The sequence below is a fragment of the Oncorhynchus gorbuscha genome, unplaced genomic scaffold (assembly GCF_021184085.1).
Source record: "Oncorhynchus gorbuscha isolate QuinsamMale2020 ecotype Even-year unplaced genomic scaffold, OgorEven_v1.0 Un_scaffold_556, whole genome shotgun sequence".
Classification (NCBI taxonomy): Eukaryota; Metazoa; Chordata; class Actinopteri; order Salmoniformes; family Salmonidae; genus Oncorhynchus; species Oncorhynchus gorbuscha.
The window spans coordinates 295378-309481 of NW_025745389.1; the positions used below are offsets into that span (position 1 = coordinate 295378).

Here is a 14104-nt window from a genome sequence, read left to right on the forward strand (position 1 = left end):
CACAGCAGCTATTAGCCACTGAAAAGCATGGAGACTGCATATTGCTAATTTTGCCTTAACTACTACCCTCGGCTTCCCTAAGTGTATGGGTGGATTTTTCAGGTTAATGTACTTAACCAATCTTTGAGCCGATCAACTTTTTCCCCATTGTCACACCTTGGAGCCTATGGCTTTTTGCCTGTTGCCTTACCTAGAAAGGCGTCCCTGTTGTCCCGTTTGTAAGTTTCACATTTACTTGGATTGTAAGTGAGGTCGGGCAAGGGTGTCATGCTCTTCGCTCATTGGGCAACCACCCTTAGAGGGTTGGCCCGTCTCTTTTTGACAATATCCTGCCGGATCATGGGGACCATAATATTTATTTATAATAGTGCAAGGGTGATAGCCTTCGGTGGGGCCAGGAAGGGCCCTCTCCTACAGGGGGGTTTACCTCTCGGACACTGTTTTTGGGACGTCTCATTATACTGAGATTTTGTGCTTCCCCTCGCTTTGTTATGAGGTTTCTCCCAATGGGTTCTCTCTGCACCTTCTCAGAGCTTCGGGACCTCTAAGGGTGGCTGATGTTGGGACTTCCCTGGCTTCGGAGAGCCTAATTTTGCAAAACGGGAGTTGGCCATATCCCCACGTGATACATCGAAATGAGTATTTGAAAGAGAACTTAAGGCTACTTGCGTAACCCCGGGTTACCTGGTAACATGAGTGAGATGTAGCGCCGCATTCAGAGCGTCAGGAAGAGAAGCATGCTTGAAAATATCCAGAGGGCAGGAGACTGGCTCCTTTATGGAAGTGAGGGTCTCCAATCCTTCGCCACTTTGATTGTCGGTCTCCATCAGATGCTTTTGACCGGTACTTCTGAGAGAGTAGGCAGCGAACCCCTACATGTGATACAGCTCACTCATATTATCAGAGAACCATGGTTATGCAAGTAACTTTACATGTTTCACACCTTGGGTAGATTAAGAAAGACCTGACACAGTTTCTCCTGCCTTGGCTCCAGCCTGACACGGAATGAAGGCTTAACGCTAAAAACAACAGCGACGTTTTCATCATAGAATTTTCCTATAGGGATTAAAGCCTTAGAAAGAAAAAAAAGTGTTAGCTATTTAACCAATGACCTTGACTCTGACCTTGTAACTGGCCAGCTAATAGCAGTCATATGACAAGAGAGAACATGGATAAAGGATCAAGATGACCTGCTAAAGAAGATTGCAACGGATGCAGAGCAATGTCGACTGTTAGCCAGTTCGGCTAATCCATCCGGATGCTAGTCACGCTACTCTCAACTTGGCTACAGTAACATCCAAACCCGGATCACATGAGCTCCAGATCCTTTCCAGTCAGTTACCATTAGGAAGACCTGTCAAGGTCTATCAGGTATACAGTAACTAACAAGCTTTCTCTCACAACTCCCATTTGAATGGCTAACTGACTAAACCAGGAATACCGTAACTATCTAGCTCTCTCTCTCTCTCTCTCTCTCTCTCTCTCTCTCTCTCTCTCTCTCTCTCTCTCTCTCTCTCTCTCTCTCTCTCTCAAACTTGCTCCCTTACACCAAGCTCTCTTTCTCACCAAGCTCCCCACCCCCATTTACTACCTCTCTCTCACCTTCCCGGAGGACTGGATGCCCTTGATCATGGCGAGGCAGACCATGGACCAGGCGGCCAGCAGACAAATGGTCATCCTCCAGTTGAGGCCTCCGCTCTCAGAGATGGAGTCAGAGATGTTCAAAGCCTCACGGTACCAGTAGTAGGTGGTGGCCGAACTCTTCTCACACTCAGGCACCACAACTGGTGGGAGGAGGGACAGACAAAATGGTGGTTGTTACGGATTAGACCAGAGCACGCTTTATAATGGATTGTGTGTCTACACTACAGTATGGCTAATGGCTTACTGTATCGCTTTCACTGGGAAGTATCTAAGCACTATGACTTTATTACCTGTTTTTGATGAACTTGTATGCTAGTTATGAAGAGCCACCTGTATAGTTATTGTGTAATGAAGATATGAGCGCGTACTGGATGAAGGTGAGTGTGTGTGTCTTACACATTGTGGTTTTGTTCTTGACCAGGGGACACTCGTGCCATGGCAGAGGCTGCTGGAAGGACTGGGAGAAGTAGAAGAGACTCCACCCAATGATCACATTGTAGTAGAGGGCCACAAAGAAGCACACCTGCAGAACAAAAAGTTATTGTTGAATACACACATATCACATTTGAGATCAGAATTTTAACACCCACAATGTTAAATTGAACGCTTTCTTAGGAATTATATTTGACCCACCAAAACAGTGTTAAACTAACACCCCCAGAGGGTTGGATCCATAACACTGTGGGTGTGGCAAATGCCTTGTGACAGAGACATGGATGTTGTAATTCCTATTGGAATCCGGATATAGGGAGGATATTGAAACTTCTCATCACCCATAATCTGCATTCAGAATGAGTGCCATGGTGAGGAATTTGTCAAACAAGATTACCTAAACCATCTAAACTGGAAGAACAGTCTCAGTAATGGGGGCAATAGGCCCCAACCACTTACAGATTGGATTAGAAAACTGTCAGTTATTTATCTTAGATCAAATAATCAATCAATGTGCATGCAGAGAAACATTTAAAAATAAAAAACTATTATAAAATATACCTGCAAAAAAGCATGCTGGGAAATAGGATATTTATTTTACCTTTATTTAACTAAGCAAGTCAGTTAAGAACAAATTCTTATTTTCAATGACGGCCTAGAACACTGGGTTAACTGCCGGTTCAGGGGCAGAACGACAGATTTGTACCTTGTCAGCTCGGGGATTTGAACTTGCAACCTTCCGGTTACTAGTCCAATGCTCTAACCACTAGGCTACCCTGAGAACCCTCCCAAGTATTTTTTCACTCTGAGAGAGTTAACGGAAATGAACTCAACATGGTTGAGTAACAACCACACCACAAACTGTTGCTTCATCTGTGATTCAATCAACACTTCATTTATTCACTGCAGGTGGTGTCAATTTCAATCCAAATGGTGTTAACCCCACTAGAATCATCACTCAGATATAATGCTCACAACACTTTTACCTCCACACCGAGTGTAAATGATTGAGGTTTACAACTAGGTAATGGTGATACCCATCTACTGTCGGACTATGGTTAGAGAGCAGGCAGAGGCAGAGATGAAATTTGCTTTAAGAGTCTTTACATATTCAGGTGATGATACATGGCATGGAATGATTGACAGTTGCTGACATGAGACTTTGTCTTGAATTGGATGGACTAGCCGGTTGGTCTGTAGCAGTCAAGGCTGCTGAGGGGAGGACAGCTCATAATAATGGTTGGAAGGGAGCCAATGGAATGGCATCAAACACAAGGACACCATGTGCAATGTATTTGACACCATTCCACCTATTCCGCTCCAGCAATTACCACGAGCCCGTCCTCCCCAATTAGGGTGCCACCAACCTCCTGTGGTCCGTAGAGTATGTTTGTATGGCTTCTATTTCAATGACGCATACTGTTTCTTGGTGTGAGAGTTGTATGACGTGCCCAATTGCTTAACTTTGTCTGGGTGAAGCACCCCGGATTGAAAAGAGGTGCCCTCAAACCTGCCCGTTTAAATACCTGGCCATAGTGTTATATAGCGGGTACACCTTCAATGAGTGCCCTCCATCCTCACGTGACCATAGAGTTGGGTAGGGGGCACACCTGCCACGAGTGCCCTCCATCCTCACGTGACCATAGAGTTGGGTAGGGGGCACACCTGCCACGAATGCCCTCTCCCCACCTCCACATCACCGATCAGGGAATTCTGAACACAGAGATTTTAACCACACATTTTCTGTGCACAATCCAAATCATTACAACCTGAACACAATAAATCCATCTAACGTTATCGTTATAATGCTTTTATCAATAAAAAAACATTGTGACAGCAACCCAAACCTAAACCCCAGAGGAGCAAGGCCAAGGCAACACACTAGTTAAACAACACGGATCCTGAATACAGAATGCTGATCTACATTAAACCATGCTCAACCAACACGTGTTGTCATGTTGGACACGCACTGCCAGTTCGTTCGCAGAATGGTGTCGTGCCCTATTCAATACCCAAAATTTCCTCTGCTCTAAACCTGTTACTCTTTAAAGCAGCTTGTCTTATCCTTTCTCAATTATTGTCCTTTGTCTGTCAGTGTGTGTGTGTGTGTGTGTGTGTGTGTGTGTGTGTGTGTGTGTGTGTGTGTGTGTGTGTGTGTGTGTGTGTGTGTGTGTGTGTGTGTGTGTGTGTGTGTGTGTGTGTGTGTGTGTGTGGGCATGCAAAAAAATCCTACTCGTGTGTGTGTGTGTGCTTTCCCCTTTTTCTAAGGTGTGGTGCCTGTAGTGGCAGTGCCGCTGACTCACCACACAGCTGGCAAACCCGATGCCCCCCAGACGAGGGCTGATGTAGTTCCACACCCCAATGCTGCCCCTGCGGATCCGCTGCCCCACTGACAGCTCCAGGAAGAACAGGGGGATGCCAATCACAATCAAAAGGATCAGGTAGGGCACCAGGTAGGCCCCTGTGGAGAAGAAGAAACACACCAGGGTCAGAAACCATATCTCTCGCGCACACACACACGCATGCGCATGCACACGCACACGCACACGCACACACACACACACACACACACACACACACACACACACACACACACACACACACACACACACACACACACACACACACACACACACACACACACACACACACACCATGTAGTGAGTTTCTGCCTCGTTGTGTCCTAGTTTCTGCCTCGTTGTGTCCTCACACGACTCAAGTAATTTTCCCTCATCATGGTGTGTGGTGCCACCAAATAGTATATCAAGCTGGAATTTACTCAGGTCTCAAATTTACCCAAATCGAGCTGTGGTTACTTGAGTCCACATCAGAGAGATAACATTCCTTATTTCCTTAATAGGGAGGATTACTAAGAGACAGCCCATAATAGCACAGCTCCGTAAAACACAGGGTCTGTCTGTCTCTCAGGAAGATACTCTCAGGGCATCAGAACCTACTCAGAAGACATGAGACTGCAACTGGAAGACACATGGTAGATAGAGATCACATAAAAACCTTTGTTCAAAGGAAATGGTGGTTGGCATTAAGCATGTCCTATAATCTTTCAATGTTTTTACAGCAGGAGCCATATTGCCACAAGTAACTGGAAGAGATGAATACAATGTATAGTCAGTAGATCACTTGAATAAAAACAAACCTCCAAAGCCTTTAACTGTTTTGCATCTAACTAATTTAACTACAAAGTCACTCATTATGAATCAGAAATAAAGATATCACATCTGACAATAAGCTATAGTTTCAGAACAAAGTTGTTGTTTTTTTGTCTGGAAAACAAAAAAAGTCACTGGTTGAGGAAAATTTGGTCACTGGTTTCAGCCTCCCGAAAACAAGATTAGCTGGCCCGGAACGGCAGATAGGCCGACTCGTCAACCAGGAACCAAAGCACGTTGGAAATGTATCTATTACACGAAACCTACTGTATCTCCTCTCATACTGGCTCAACAAGTTTCCAACCCCACTGATCATTTTCACCTTTTTTTCTTTAACCTTTTATGGCCACGCACGTCTCCAACTCAATCATCCAGTTTGTTGACGACACAACAGTGGTAGGCCTAATTACCAAGAATGACGAGACAGCCTACAGGGAGGAGGTGATGACCCTGGCGGAGTGGTGCCAGGAAAATAACCACTCCCTCAAACAAAACAAAGGAGCTGATCGTGGACTTACAGGAGACAGCAGAAAGAGCATGCCCCTATCCACATCAACGGGGCCGCAGTGGAGAGTCAAAACCTTCAAGTACATCACTGACGACCTGAAATGGTCCCTTCACACAGACGGGTGTGGTGAAGAAGGCTCAACAGCACCTCTTCAATCTCAGGAGGCTGAAGAATTTTGTCTTGGCCCCTAAGACCCTCACAAAATTCTACAGGTGCATCATTGAGAGCACCCTGCCGGGCTGTATCACCGCCTGGTACGGCAATTGCAGCGTTTGCAACCGGGATTGTGCGGTCAGCCCAACACATCAGTGGCACACTGCTTGCCTTCCAGGACATCTACAGTACCCGGTGTCACAGAAAGGCCAAGAAGATCATCAAAGACCTCTGCCACCGGAGCCACAGCCTGTTCACCCCGCTACCATCTTAGGAGACAGTACAGGTGCATCAAAGTTGGGACGAGAGACTGATAAACAGATTTTTATCTCCAGGCCATCAGACTTAAATACTCACCACTAACCGGCCTCCGCACAGTACTCTTCCTTGAACCTTAGCCACTGTTACTAGCCGACTACCAACCGGTACTATACCTTGCACCTTAGAGACCGCTTTGCCCTATGTATATGGAGTCATTGAACACTGGTCACTTTAATAATGTTTACATACTGTTTTACCGACTGTATATGTATATACTGTATTCTACTAATTGCTCATCCTATATACGTAACTACTGCTGTACACACCTTTTCCATTCATATACAGTGACTTCAGAAAGTATTTACAGCCCGATACTTTTTCCACATATTGTTGTGTTACAGCCTGAACTTAAAATGGATTAAATTGAGATGTTTTGCTCACTGGCCTACAAACAATACTCAATATTGTCAAAGTGAACAGATGCTTTTCAAAAATTGTACCTAATTATTTCAAATCAAATTGTATTTGTCACATGCGCCAAATACAACAGGTGTGGACCTTAACCAACAATGCAGTTCAATAAATAGAGTTAATAAAATATTTGCTAAATAAGTAAAAGAAAAGCTATAAGGTAAGCTATTTTGCCACAACTTTGGAAGTATGCTTGGGGTTATTGTCCATTTCGAAGACCCATTTGCAACTAAGCATTAACTTCCTGACTGAGGTATTGAGATGTTGCTTCAATATATACACATCATTTCCCTGCCTCATGATGCCATCTATTTTGTGACGTGCACCAGTCCCTCCTGCAGCAAAGCGCCCCCACAACATGATGCTGCCACCCCGTGCTTCACGGTTGGGATGGTGTTCTTCTGCTTGCAAGCCTCCCCATTTTTCCTCCTAACAAACAGTAATATTTATGTTTCATCAGACCAGAGGAGATTTCACCAAAAATGATGATCTTTGTCCCCATGTGCAGTTCCTGAGCGGTATGACGGCTACGCGGTCCCATGGTGTTTACACTTGCATACTATTGTTTGTACACATGGACGTGGTACCTTCAGGTATTTGGAAATTGCTCCCAAGGATGAACCAGAATTGTGGAGGTCCTTCCCGCCCTTGCCTCCCACCCTCCCCCGGCTAATACAGGGCTTATTTAACATTTTACATTTAAGTCATTTAGCAGACGCTCTTATCCAGAGCGACTTACAAATTGGTGCATTCACCTTATGACATCCAGTGGAACAACCACTTTACAATAGTGCATCTAAATATTTTAAGGGGGGTGAGAAGGATTACTTTATCCTATCCTAGGTATTCCTTAAAGAGGTGGGGTTTCAGGTGTCTCCGGAAGGTGGTGATTGACTCCGCTGTCCTGGCGTCGTGAGGGAGTTTGTTCCACCATTGGGGAGCCAGAGCAGCGAACAGTTTTGACTGAGCTGAGCGGGAACTGTACTTCCTCAGTGGTAGGGAGGCGAGCAGGCCAGAGGTGGATGAACGCAGTGCCCTTATTTGGGTGTAGGGCCTGATCAGAGCCTGGAGGTACTGAGGTGCCGTTCCCCTCACAGCTCCGTAGGCAAGCACCATGGTCTTGTAGCGGATGCGAGCTTCAACTGGAAGCCAGTGGAGAGAGCGGAGGAGCGGGGTGACGTGAGAGAACTTGGGAAGGTTGAACACTAGACGGGCTGCGGCGTTCTGGATGAGTTGTAGGGGTTTAATGGCACAGGCAGGGAGCCCAGCCAACAGCGAGTTGCAGTAATCCAGACGGGAGATGACAAGTGCCTGGATTAGGACCTGCGCCGCTTCCTGTGTGAGGCAGGGTCGTACTCTGCGGATGTTGTAGAGCATGAACCTACAGGAACGGGCCACCGCCTTGATATTAGTTGAGAACGACAGTTTGTTGTCCAGGATCACGCCAAGGTTCTTAGCGCTCTGGGAGGAGGACACAATGGAGTTGTCAACCGTGATGGCGAGATCATGGAACGGGCAGTCCTTCCCCGGGAGGAAGAGCAGCTCCGTCTTGCCGAAGTTCAGCTTGAGGTGGTGATCCGTCATCCACACTGATATGTCTGCCAGACATGCAGAGATGCGATTCGCCACCTGGTCATCAGAAGGGGGAAAGGAGAAGATTAATTGTGTGTCGTCTGCATAGCAATGATAGGAGAGACCATGTGAGGTTATGACAGAGCCAAGTGACTTGGTGTATAGCGAGAATAGGAGAGGGCCTAGAACAGAGCCCTGGGGGACACCAGTGGTGAGAGCGCGTGGTGAGGAGACAGATTCTCGCCACGCCACCTGGTAGGAGCGACCTGTCAGGTAGGACGCAATCCAAGCGTGGGCCGCGCCGGAGATGCCCAACTCGGAGAGGGTGGAGAGGAGGATCTGATGGTTCACAGTATCGAAGGCAGCCGATAGGTCTAGAAGGATGAGAGCAGAGGAGAGAGAGTTAGCTTTAGCGGTGCGGAGCGCCTCCGTGATACAGAGAAGAGCAGTCTCAGTTGAATGACTAGTCTTGAAACCTGACTGATTTGGATCAAGAAGGTCATTCTGAGAGAGATAGCGGGAGAGCTGACCAAGGACGGCACGTTCAAGAGTTTTGGAGAGAAAAGAAAGAAGGGATACTGGTCTGTAGTTGTTGACATCGGAGGGATCGAGTGTAGGTTTTTTCAGAAGGGGTGCAACTCTCGCTCTCTTGAAGACGGAAGGGACGTAGCCAGCGGTCAGGGATAAGTTGATGAGCGAGGTGAGGTAAGGGAGAAGGTCTCCGGAAATGGTCTGGAGAAGAGAGGAGGGGATAGGGTCGAGCGGGCAGGTTGTTGGGCGGCCGGCCGTCACAAGACGCGAGATTTCATCTGGAGAGAGAGGGGAGAAAGAGGTCAGAGCACAGGGTAGGGCAGTGTGAGCAGAACCAGCGGTGTTGTTTGACTTAGCAAACGAGGATCGGATGTCGTCGATCTTCTTTTCAAAATGGTTGACGAAGTCATCTGCAGAGAGGGAGGAGGGGGAGGGGGAGGAGGATTCAGGAGGGAGGAGAATGTGGCAAAGAGCTTCCTAGGGTTAGAGGCAGATGCTTGGAATTTAGAGTGGTAGAAAGTGGCTTTAGCAGCAGAGACAGAGGAGGAAAATGTAGAGAGGAGGGAGTGAAAGGATGCCAGGTCCGCAGGGAGGCGAGTTTTCCTCCATTTCCGCTCGGCCTTCCGGAGCCCTGTTCTGTGAGCTCGCATTGAGTCGTCAAGCCACGGAGCGGGAGGGGAGGACCGAGCCGGCCTGGAAGATAGGGGACATAGAGAGTCAAAGGATGCAGAAAGGGAGGAGAGGAGGGTTGAGGAGGCAGAATCAGGAGATAGGTTGGAGAAGGTTTGAGCAGAGGGAAGAGATGATAGGATGGAAGAGGAGAGAGTAGCGGGGGAGAGAGAGCGAAGGTTGGGACGGCGCGATACCATCCGAGTAGGGGCAGTGTGGGAAGTGTTGGATGAGAGCGAGAGGGAAAAGGATACAAGGTAGTGGTCGGAGACTTGGAGGGGAGTTGCAATGAGGTTAGTGGAAGAACAGCATCTAGTAAAGATGAGGTCGAGCGTATTGCCTGCCTTGTGAGTAGAGGGGGAAGGTGAGAGGGTGAGGTTTATCTTATGGGTTAATGGCTGTCATAGGAAAAAAGCTGTGGATGGATCAATATTGCAGTTACTCCACATAATGTAGGTATTAGAGTTTGATGAGTCTGACACGGTGGCTGGTTTAACTTGTGAACAATATATTTTCTGTAGCACACCTGATGGTCACTATGGTTTTTGTTATTCCATCCATAAGCTCCCTACATTACTCTCTCCAGAAATAAGTCTCTCACTGCTGCCGCCTGCTACCGACCCCCCTCAGCTCCCAGCTGTGCCCTGGACACCATTTGTGAACTGATCGCCCCCCATCTAGCTTCAGAGTTTGTTCTGTTAGGTGACCTAAACTGGGATATGCTTAACACCCCAGCAGTCCTACAATCTAAGCTAGATGCCCTCAATCTCACACAAATCATCAAGGAACCCACCAGGTACAACCCTAACTCTGTTAGCAAGGGCACCCTCATAGACGTCAACCTGACCAACTGGTCCTCCAAATACACCTCCGCTGTCTTCAACCAGGATCTCAGCGACCACTGCCTCATTACCTGTATCCGCTACGGTGCCGCAGTCAAACGACCACCCCTCATCACTGTCAAAAGCTCCCTAAAACACTTCTGTGAGCAGGCCTTTCTAATCGACCTGGCCCGGGTATCCTGGAAGGACATTGACCTCATCCCGTCAGTTGAGGATGCCTGGTCATTCTTTAAAAGTAACTTCCTCACCATTTTAGATAAGCATGCTCCGTTCAAAAAATGCAGAACTAAGAACAGATACAGACCTTGGTTCACTCCAGACCTGACTGCCCTTGACCAGCACAAAAACATCCTGTGGCGGACTGCAATAGCATCGAACAGTGCCCACGATATGCAACTGTTCAGGGAAGTCAGGAACCAAAACACGCAGTCAGTCAGGAAAGCTAAGGCCAGCTTCTCCAGGGAGAAGTTTGCATCCTGTAGCTCCAACTCCAAAAAGTTCTGGGACACTGTGAAGTTCATGGAGAACAAGAGCACCTCCTCCCAGCTGCCCACCGCACTGAGGCTAGGGAACACGGTCACCACTGACAAATCCATGATTATCGAAAACTTCAACAAGCATTTCTCAACGGCTGGCCATGCCTTCCGCCTGGCTACTCCTACCTCGGCCAACAGCTCCGGCCCCCACAGCTCCTCGCCCAAGCCTCTCCAGGTTCTCCTTTACCCAAATCCAGATAGCAGATGTTCTGAAAGAGCTGCAAAACCTGGACACGTATAAATCACGTATAAATCAGCTGGGCATGACAATCTGGACCCTCTATTTCTGAAACTATCCGCCGCCATTGTTGCAACCCCTATTACCAGCCTGTTCAACCTCTCTTTCATATCGTCTGAGATCCCCAAGGATTGGAAAGCTGCCGCAGTCATCCCCCTCTTTAAAGGGGGATACACCCTGGACCCAAACTGTTACAGACCTATATCCATCCTGCCCTGCCTATCTAAGGTCTTCGAAAGCCAAGTCAACAAACAGGTCACTGACCATTTCGAATCCCACCGTACCTTCTCCGCTGTGCAATCTGGTTTCCGAGCCGGTCACGGGTGCACCTCAGCCACACTCAAGGTACTAAACGATATCATAACCGCCATCGATAAAAGACAGTACTGTGCAGCCGTCTTCATCGACCTTGCCAAGGCTTTCGACTCTGTCAATCACCATATTCTTATTGGCAGACTCAGTAGCCTCGGTTTTTCGGATGACTGCCTTCTGCCTTGCCTGGTTCACCAATTACTTTGCAGACAGAGTTCAGTGTGTCAAATCGGAGGGCATGCTGTCCGGTCCTCTGGCAGTCTCTATGGGGGTGCCACAGGGTTCAATTCTCGGGCCGACTCTTTTCTCTGTGTATATCAATGATGTTGCTCTTGCTGCGGGCGATTCCCTGATCCACCTCTACGCAGACGACACCATTCTATATACTTTCGGCCCGTCATTGGACACTGTGCTATCTAACCTCCAAACGAGCTTCAATGCCATACAACACTTCCGTGGCCTCCAACTGCTCTTAAACGCTAGTAAAACCAAATGCATGCTTTTCAACCGATCGCTGCCTGCACCCGCATGCCCGACTAGCATCTCCACCCTGGATGGTTCCGACCTTGAATATGTGGACATCTATAAGTACCTAGGTGTCTGGTTAGACTGCAAACTCTCCTTCCAGACTCATATCAAACATCTCCAATCGAAAATCAAATCAAGAGTCGGCTTTCTATTCCGCAACAAAGCATCCTTCACTCACGCCGCCAAACTTACCCTAGTAAAACTGACTATCCTACCGATCCTCGACTTTGGCGAAGTCATCTACAAAATTGCTTCCAACACTCTACTCAGCAAACTGGATGCAGTTTATCACAGTGCCATCCGTTTTGTCACTAAAGCACCTTATACCACCCACCACTGTGACTTGTATGCTCTAGTCGGCTGGCCCTCGCTACATATTCATCGCCAGACCCACTGGCTCCAGGTCATCTGCAAGTCCATGCTAGGTAAAGCTCCGCCTTATCTCAGTTCACTGGTCACGATGGCAACACCCATCCGTAGCACGCGCTGCAGCAGGTGTATCTCACTGATCATCCCTAAAGCCTACACCTCATTTGGCCGCCTTTCGTTCCAGTACTCTGCTGCCTGTGACTGGAAGGAATTGCAAAAATCGCTGAAATTGGAGACTTTCATCTCCCTCACCAACTTCAAACATCAGCTATCTGAGCAGCTAACCGATCGTTGCAGCTGTACATAGTCTATTGGTAAATAGCCCACCCATTTTCACCTACCTCATCCCCACACTGTTTTTATTTATTTACTTTTCTGCTCTTTTGCACACCAATATCTCTACCTGTACATGACCATCTGATCATTTATCACTCCGGTGTTAATCTGCAAAATTGTAATTATTCGCCTACCTCTTCATGCCTTTTGCACACATTGTATATAGACTCCCCTTTTTTCTACTGTGTTATTGACTTGTTAATTGAAACAATACATAAAAAATAAATAAATAAAAACATTGAGTCTGAGAACTGCCAGCACACAGCTGAAATTAAGGAATGTTGCCCACATTCCTTGAAAATCAAATTTTGCCATTCCATTGTGTGGGTTGTCTTAGTTGATGTATCTTGTGTCATTGGGGCTGATCATGATGATTAGAGGGTGGGGGAGGTGGGTTATTATTTCACTTTCCATCTCCTTTTGTCTTTCCACTATCATCAATCTGTAATGATGGACATTTTAAGAAATTCAACATCTACTCTGTCTGCACAGCTTCCCAGGCAACCACAGCTGCATGAATGCGGTGATATAGCTTTCCCAAGGCAAAGAAGGGAGGATATACTGTGAAGACTGAGTCACTGGATTACTGGTGCTCTTCCATGCCGTCCCTAGGAGGGGTGCGTCACTTGAGTGGGTTGAGTCGCTGACGTGTTCTTCCTGTCTGGGTTGACGCCCCCCCCCCCCCCTTGGGTTGTGCCGTGGCAGAGATTTTTGTGGACTATACTCGGCCTTGTCTCAGAATGGTAAGTTGGTGGTTGAAGATATCCCTCTAATGGTGTGGGGGATGTGCTTTGGCAAAGTGGGTGGGGTTATATCCTGCCTGTTTGGCAAAATCAGATGGGGCCACAGTGTCTCCTGACTCTTCCTGTTTCAGCCTCCAGTATCTATTCTGCAGTAGTTTGTGTCGGGGGGCTTGGGTCAGTCTGTTATATCTGGAGTATTTCTCCTGTCTTATCTGGTGTCCTGTGTGAATTTAATTATGCTCTCCCTAATTCTCTTTTTCTTTCTTTCTTTCTTTCTTTCTTTCTTTCTTTCTTTCTTTCTTTCTTTCTTTCTTTCTTTCTTTCTTTCTTTCTTTCTTTCTTTCTTTCTTTCTTTCTTTCTTTCTTTCTTTCTTTCTTTATGCTCTCCTAATTCTTTCTTTCTTTCTTTCTTTATGCTCTCCCTAATTCTTTCTTTCTTTCTTTCTTTCTTTATGCTCTCCCTAATTCTTTCTTTCTTTCTTTCTTTCTTTATGCTCTCCCTAATTCTTTCTTTCTTTCTTTCTTTATGCTCTCCCTAATTCTTTCTTTCTTTCTTTCTTTCTTTATGCTCTCCCTAATTCTTTCTTTCTTTCTTTCTTTCTTTATGCTCTCCCTAATTCTTTCTTTCTTTCTTTCTTTCTTTCTTTCTTTCTGCTTTCTCCCTAATTCTTTCTTTCTTTCTTTCTTTATGCTTTCTTTCTTTATGCTCTCTCTCTCTCTTTCTCTCTCTCTCTCTCTCTCTCTCTCTCTCTCTCTCTCTCTCTCTCTCTCTCTCTCTCTCTCTCTCTC

General features: G+C 46.8%; 1 protein-coding gene across 1 annotated transcript in view; it reads right to left on the minus strand.

The window, feature by feature from the left end:
- LOC124018669 (sodium-dependent neutral amino acid transporter B(0)AT2-like) overlaps positions 1-14104 on the minus strand; it is a 57027-nt gene that overhangs the window by 28535 nt on the left and 14388 nt on the right. Inside the window, exons 3-5 of the mRNA XM_046334009.1 lie at positions 4380-4537; positions 2041-2167; positions 1603-1784 (exon numbers count right to left, since the gene is read on the minus strand). Coding sequence (XP_046189965.1) covers positions 1603-1784; positions 2041-2167; positions 4380-4537 — 467 coding nt within the window. The remainder of the gene's footprint in view (positions 1-1602; positions 1785-2040; positions 2168-4379; positions 4538-14104) is intronic.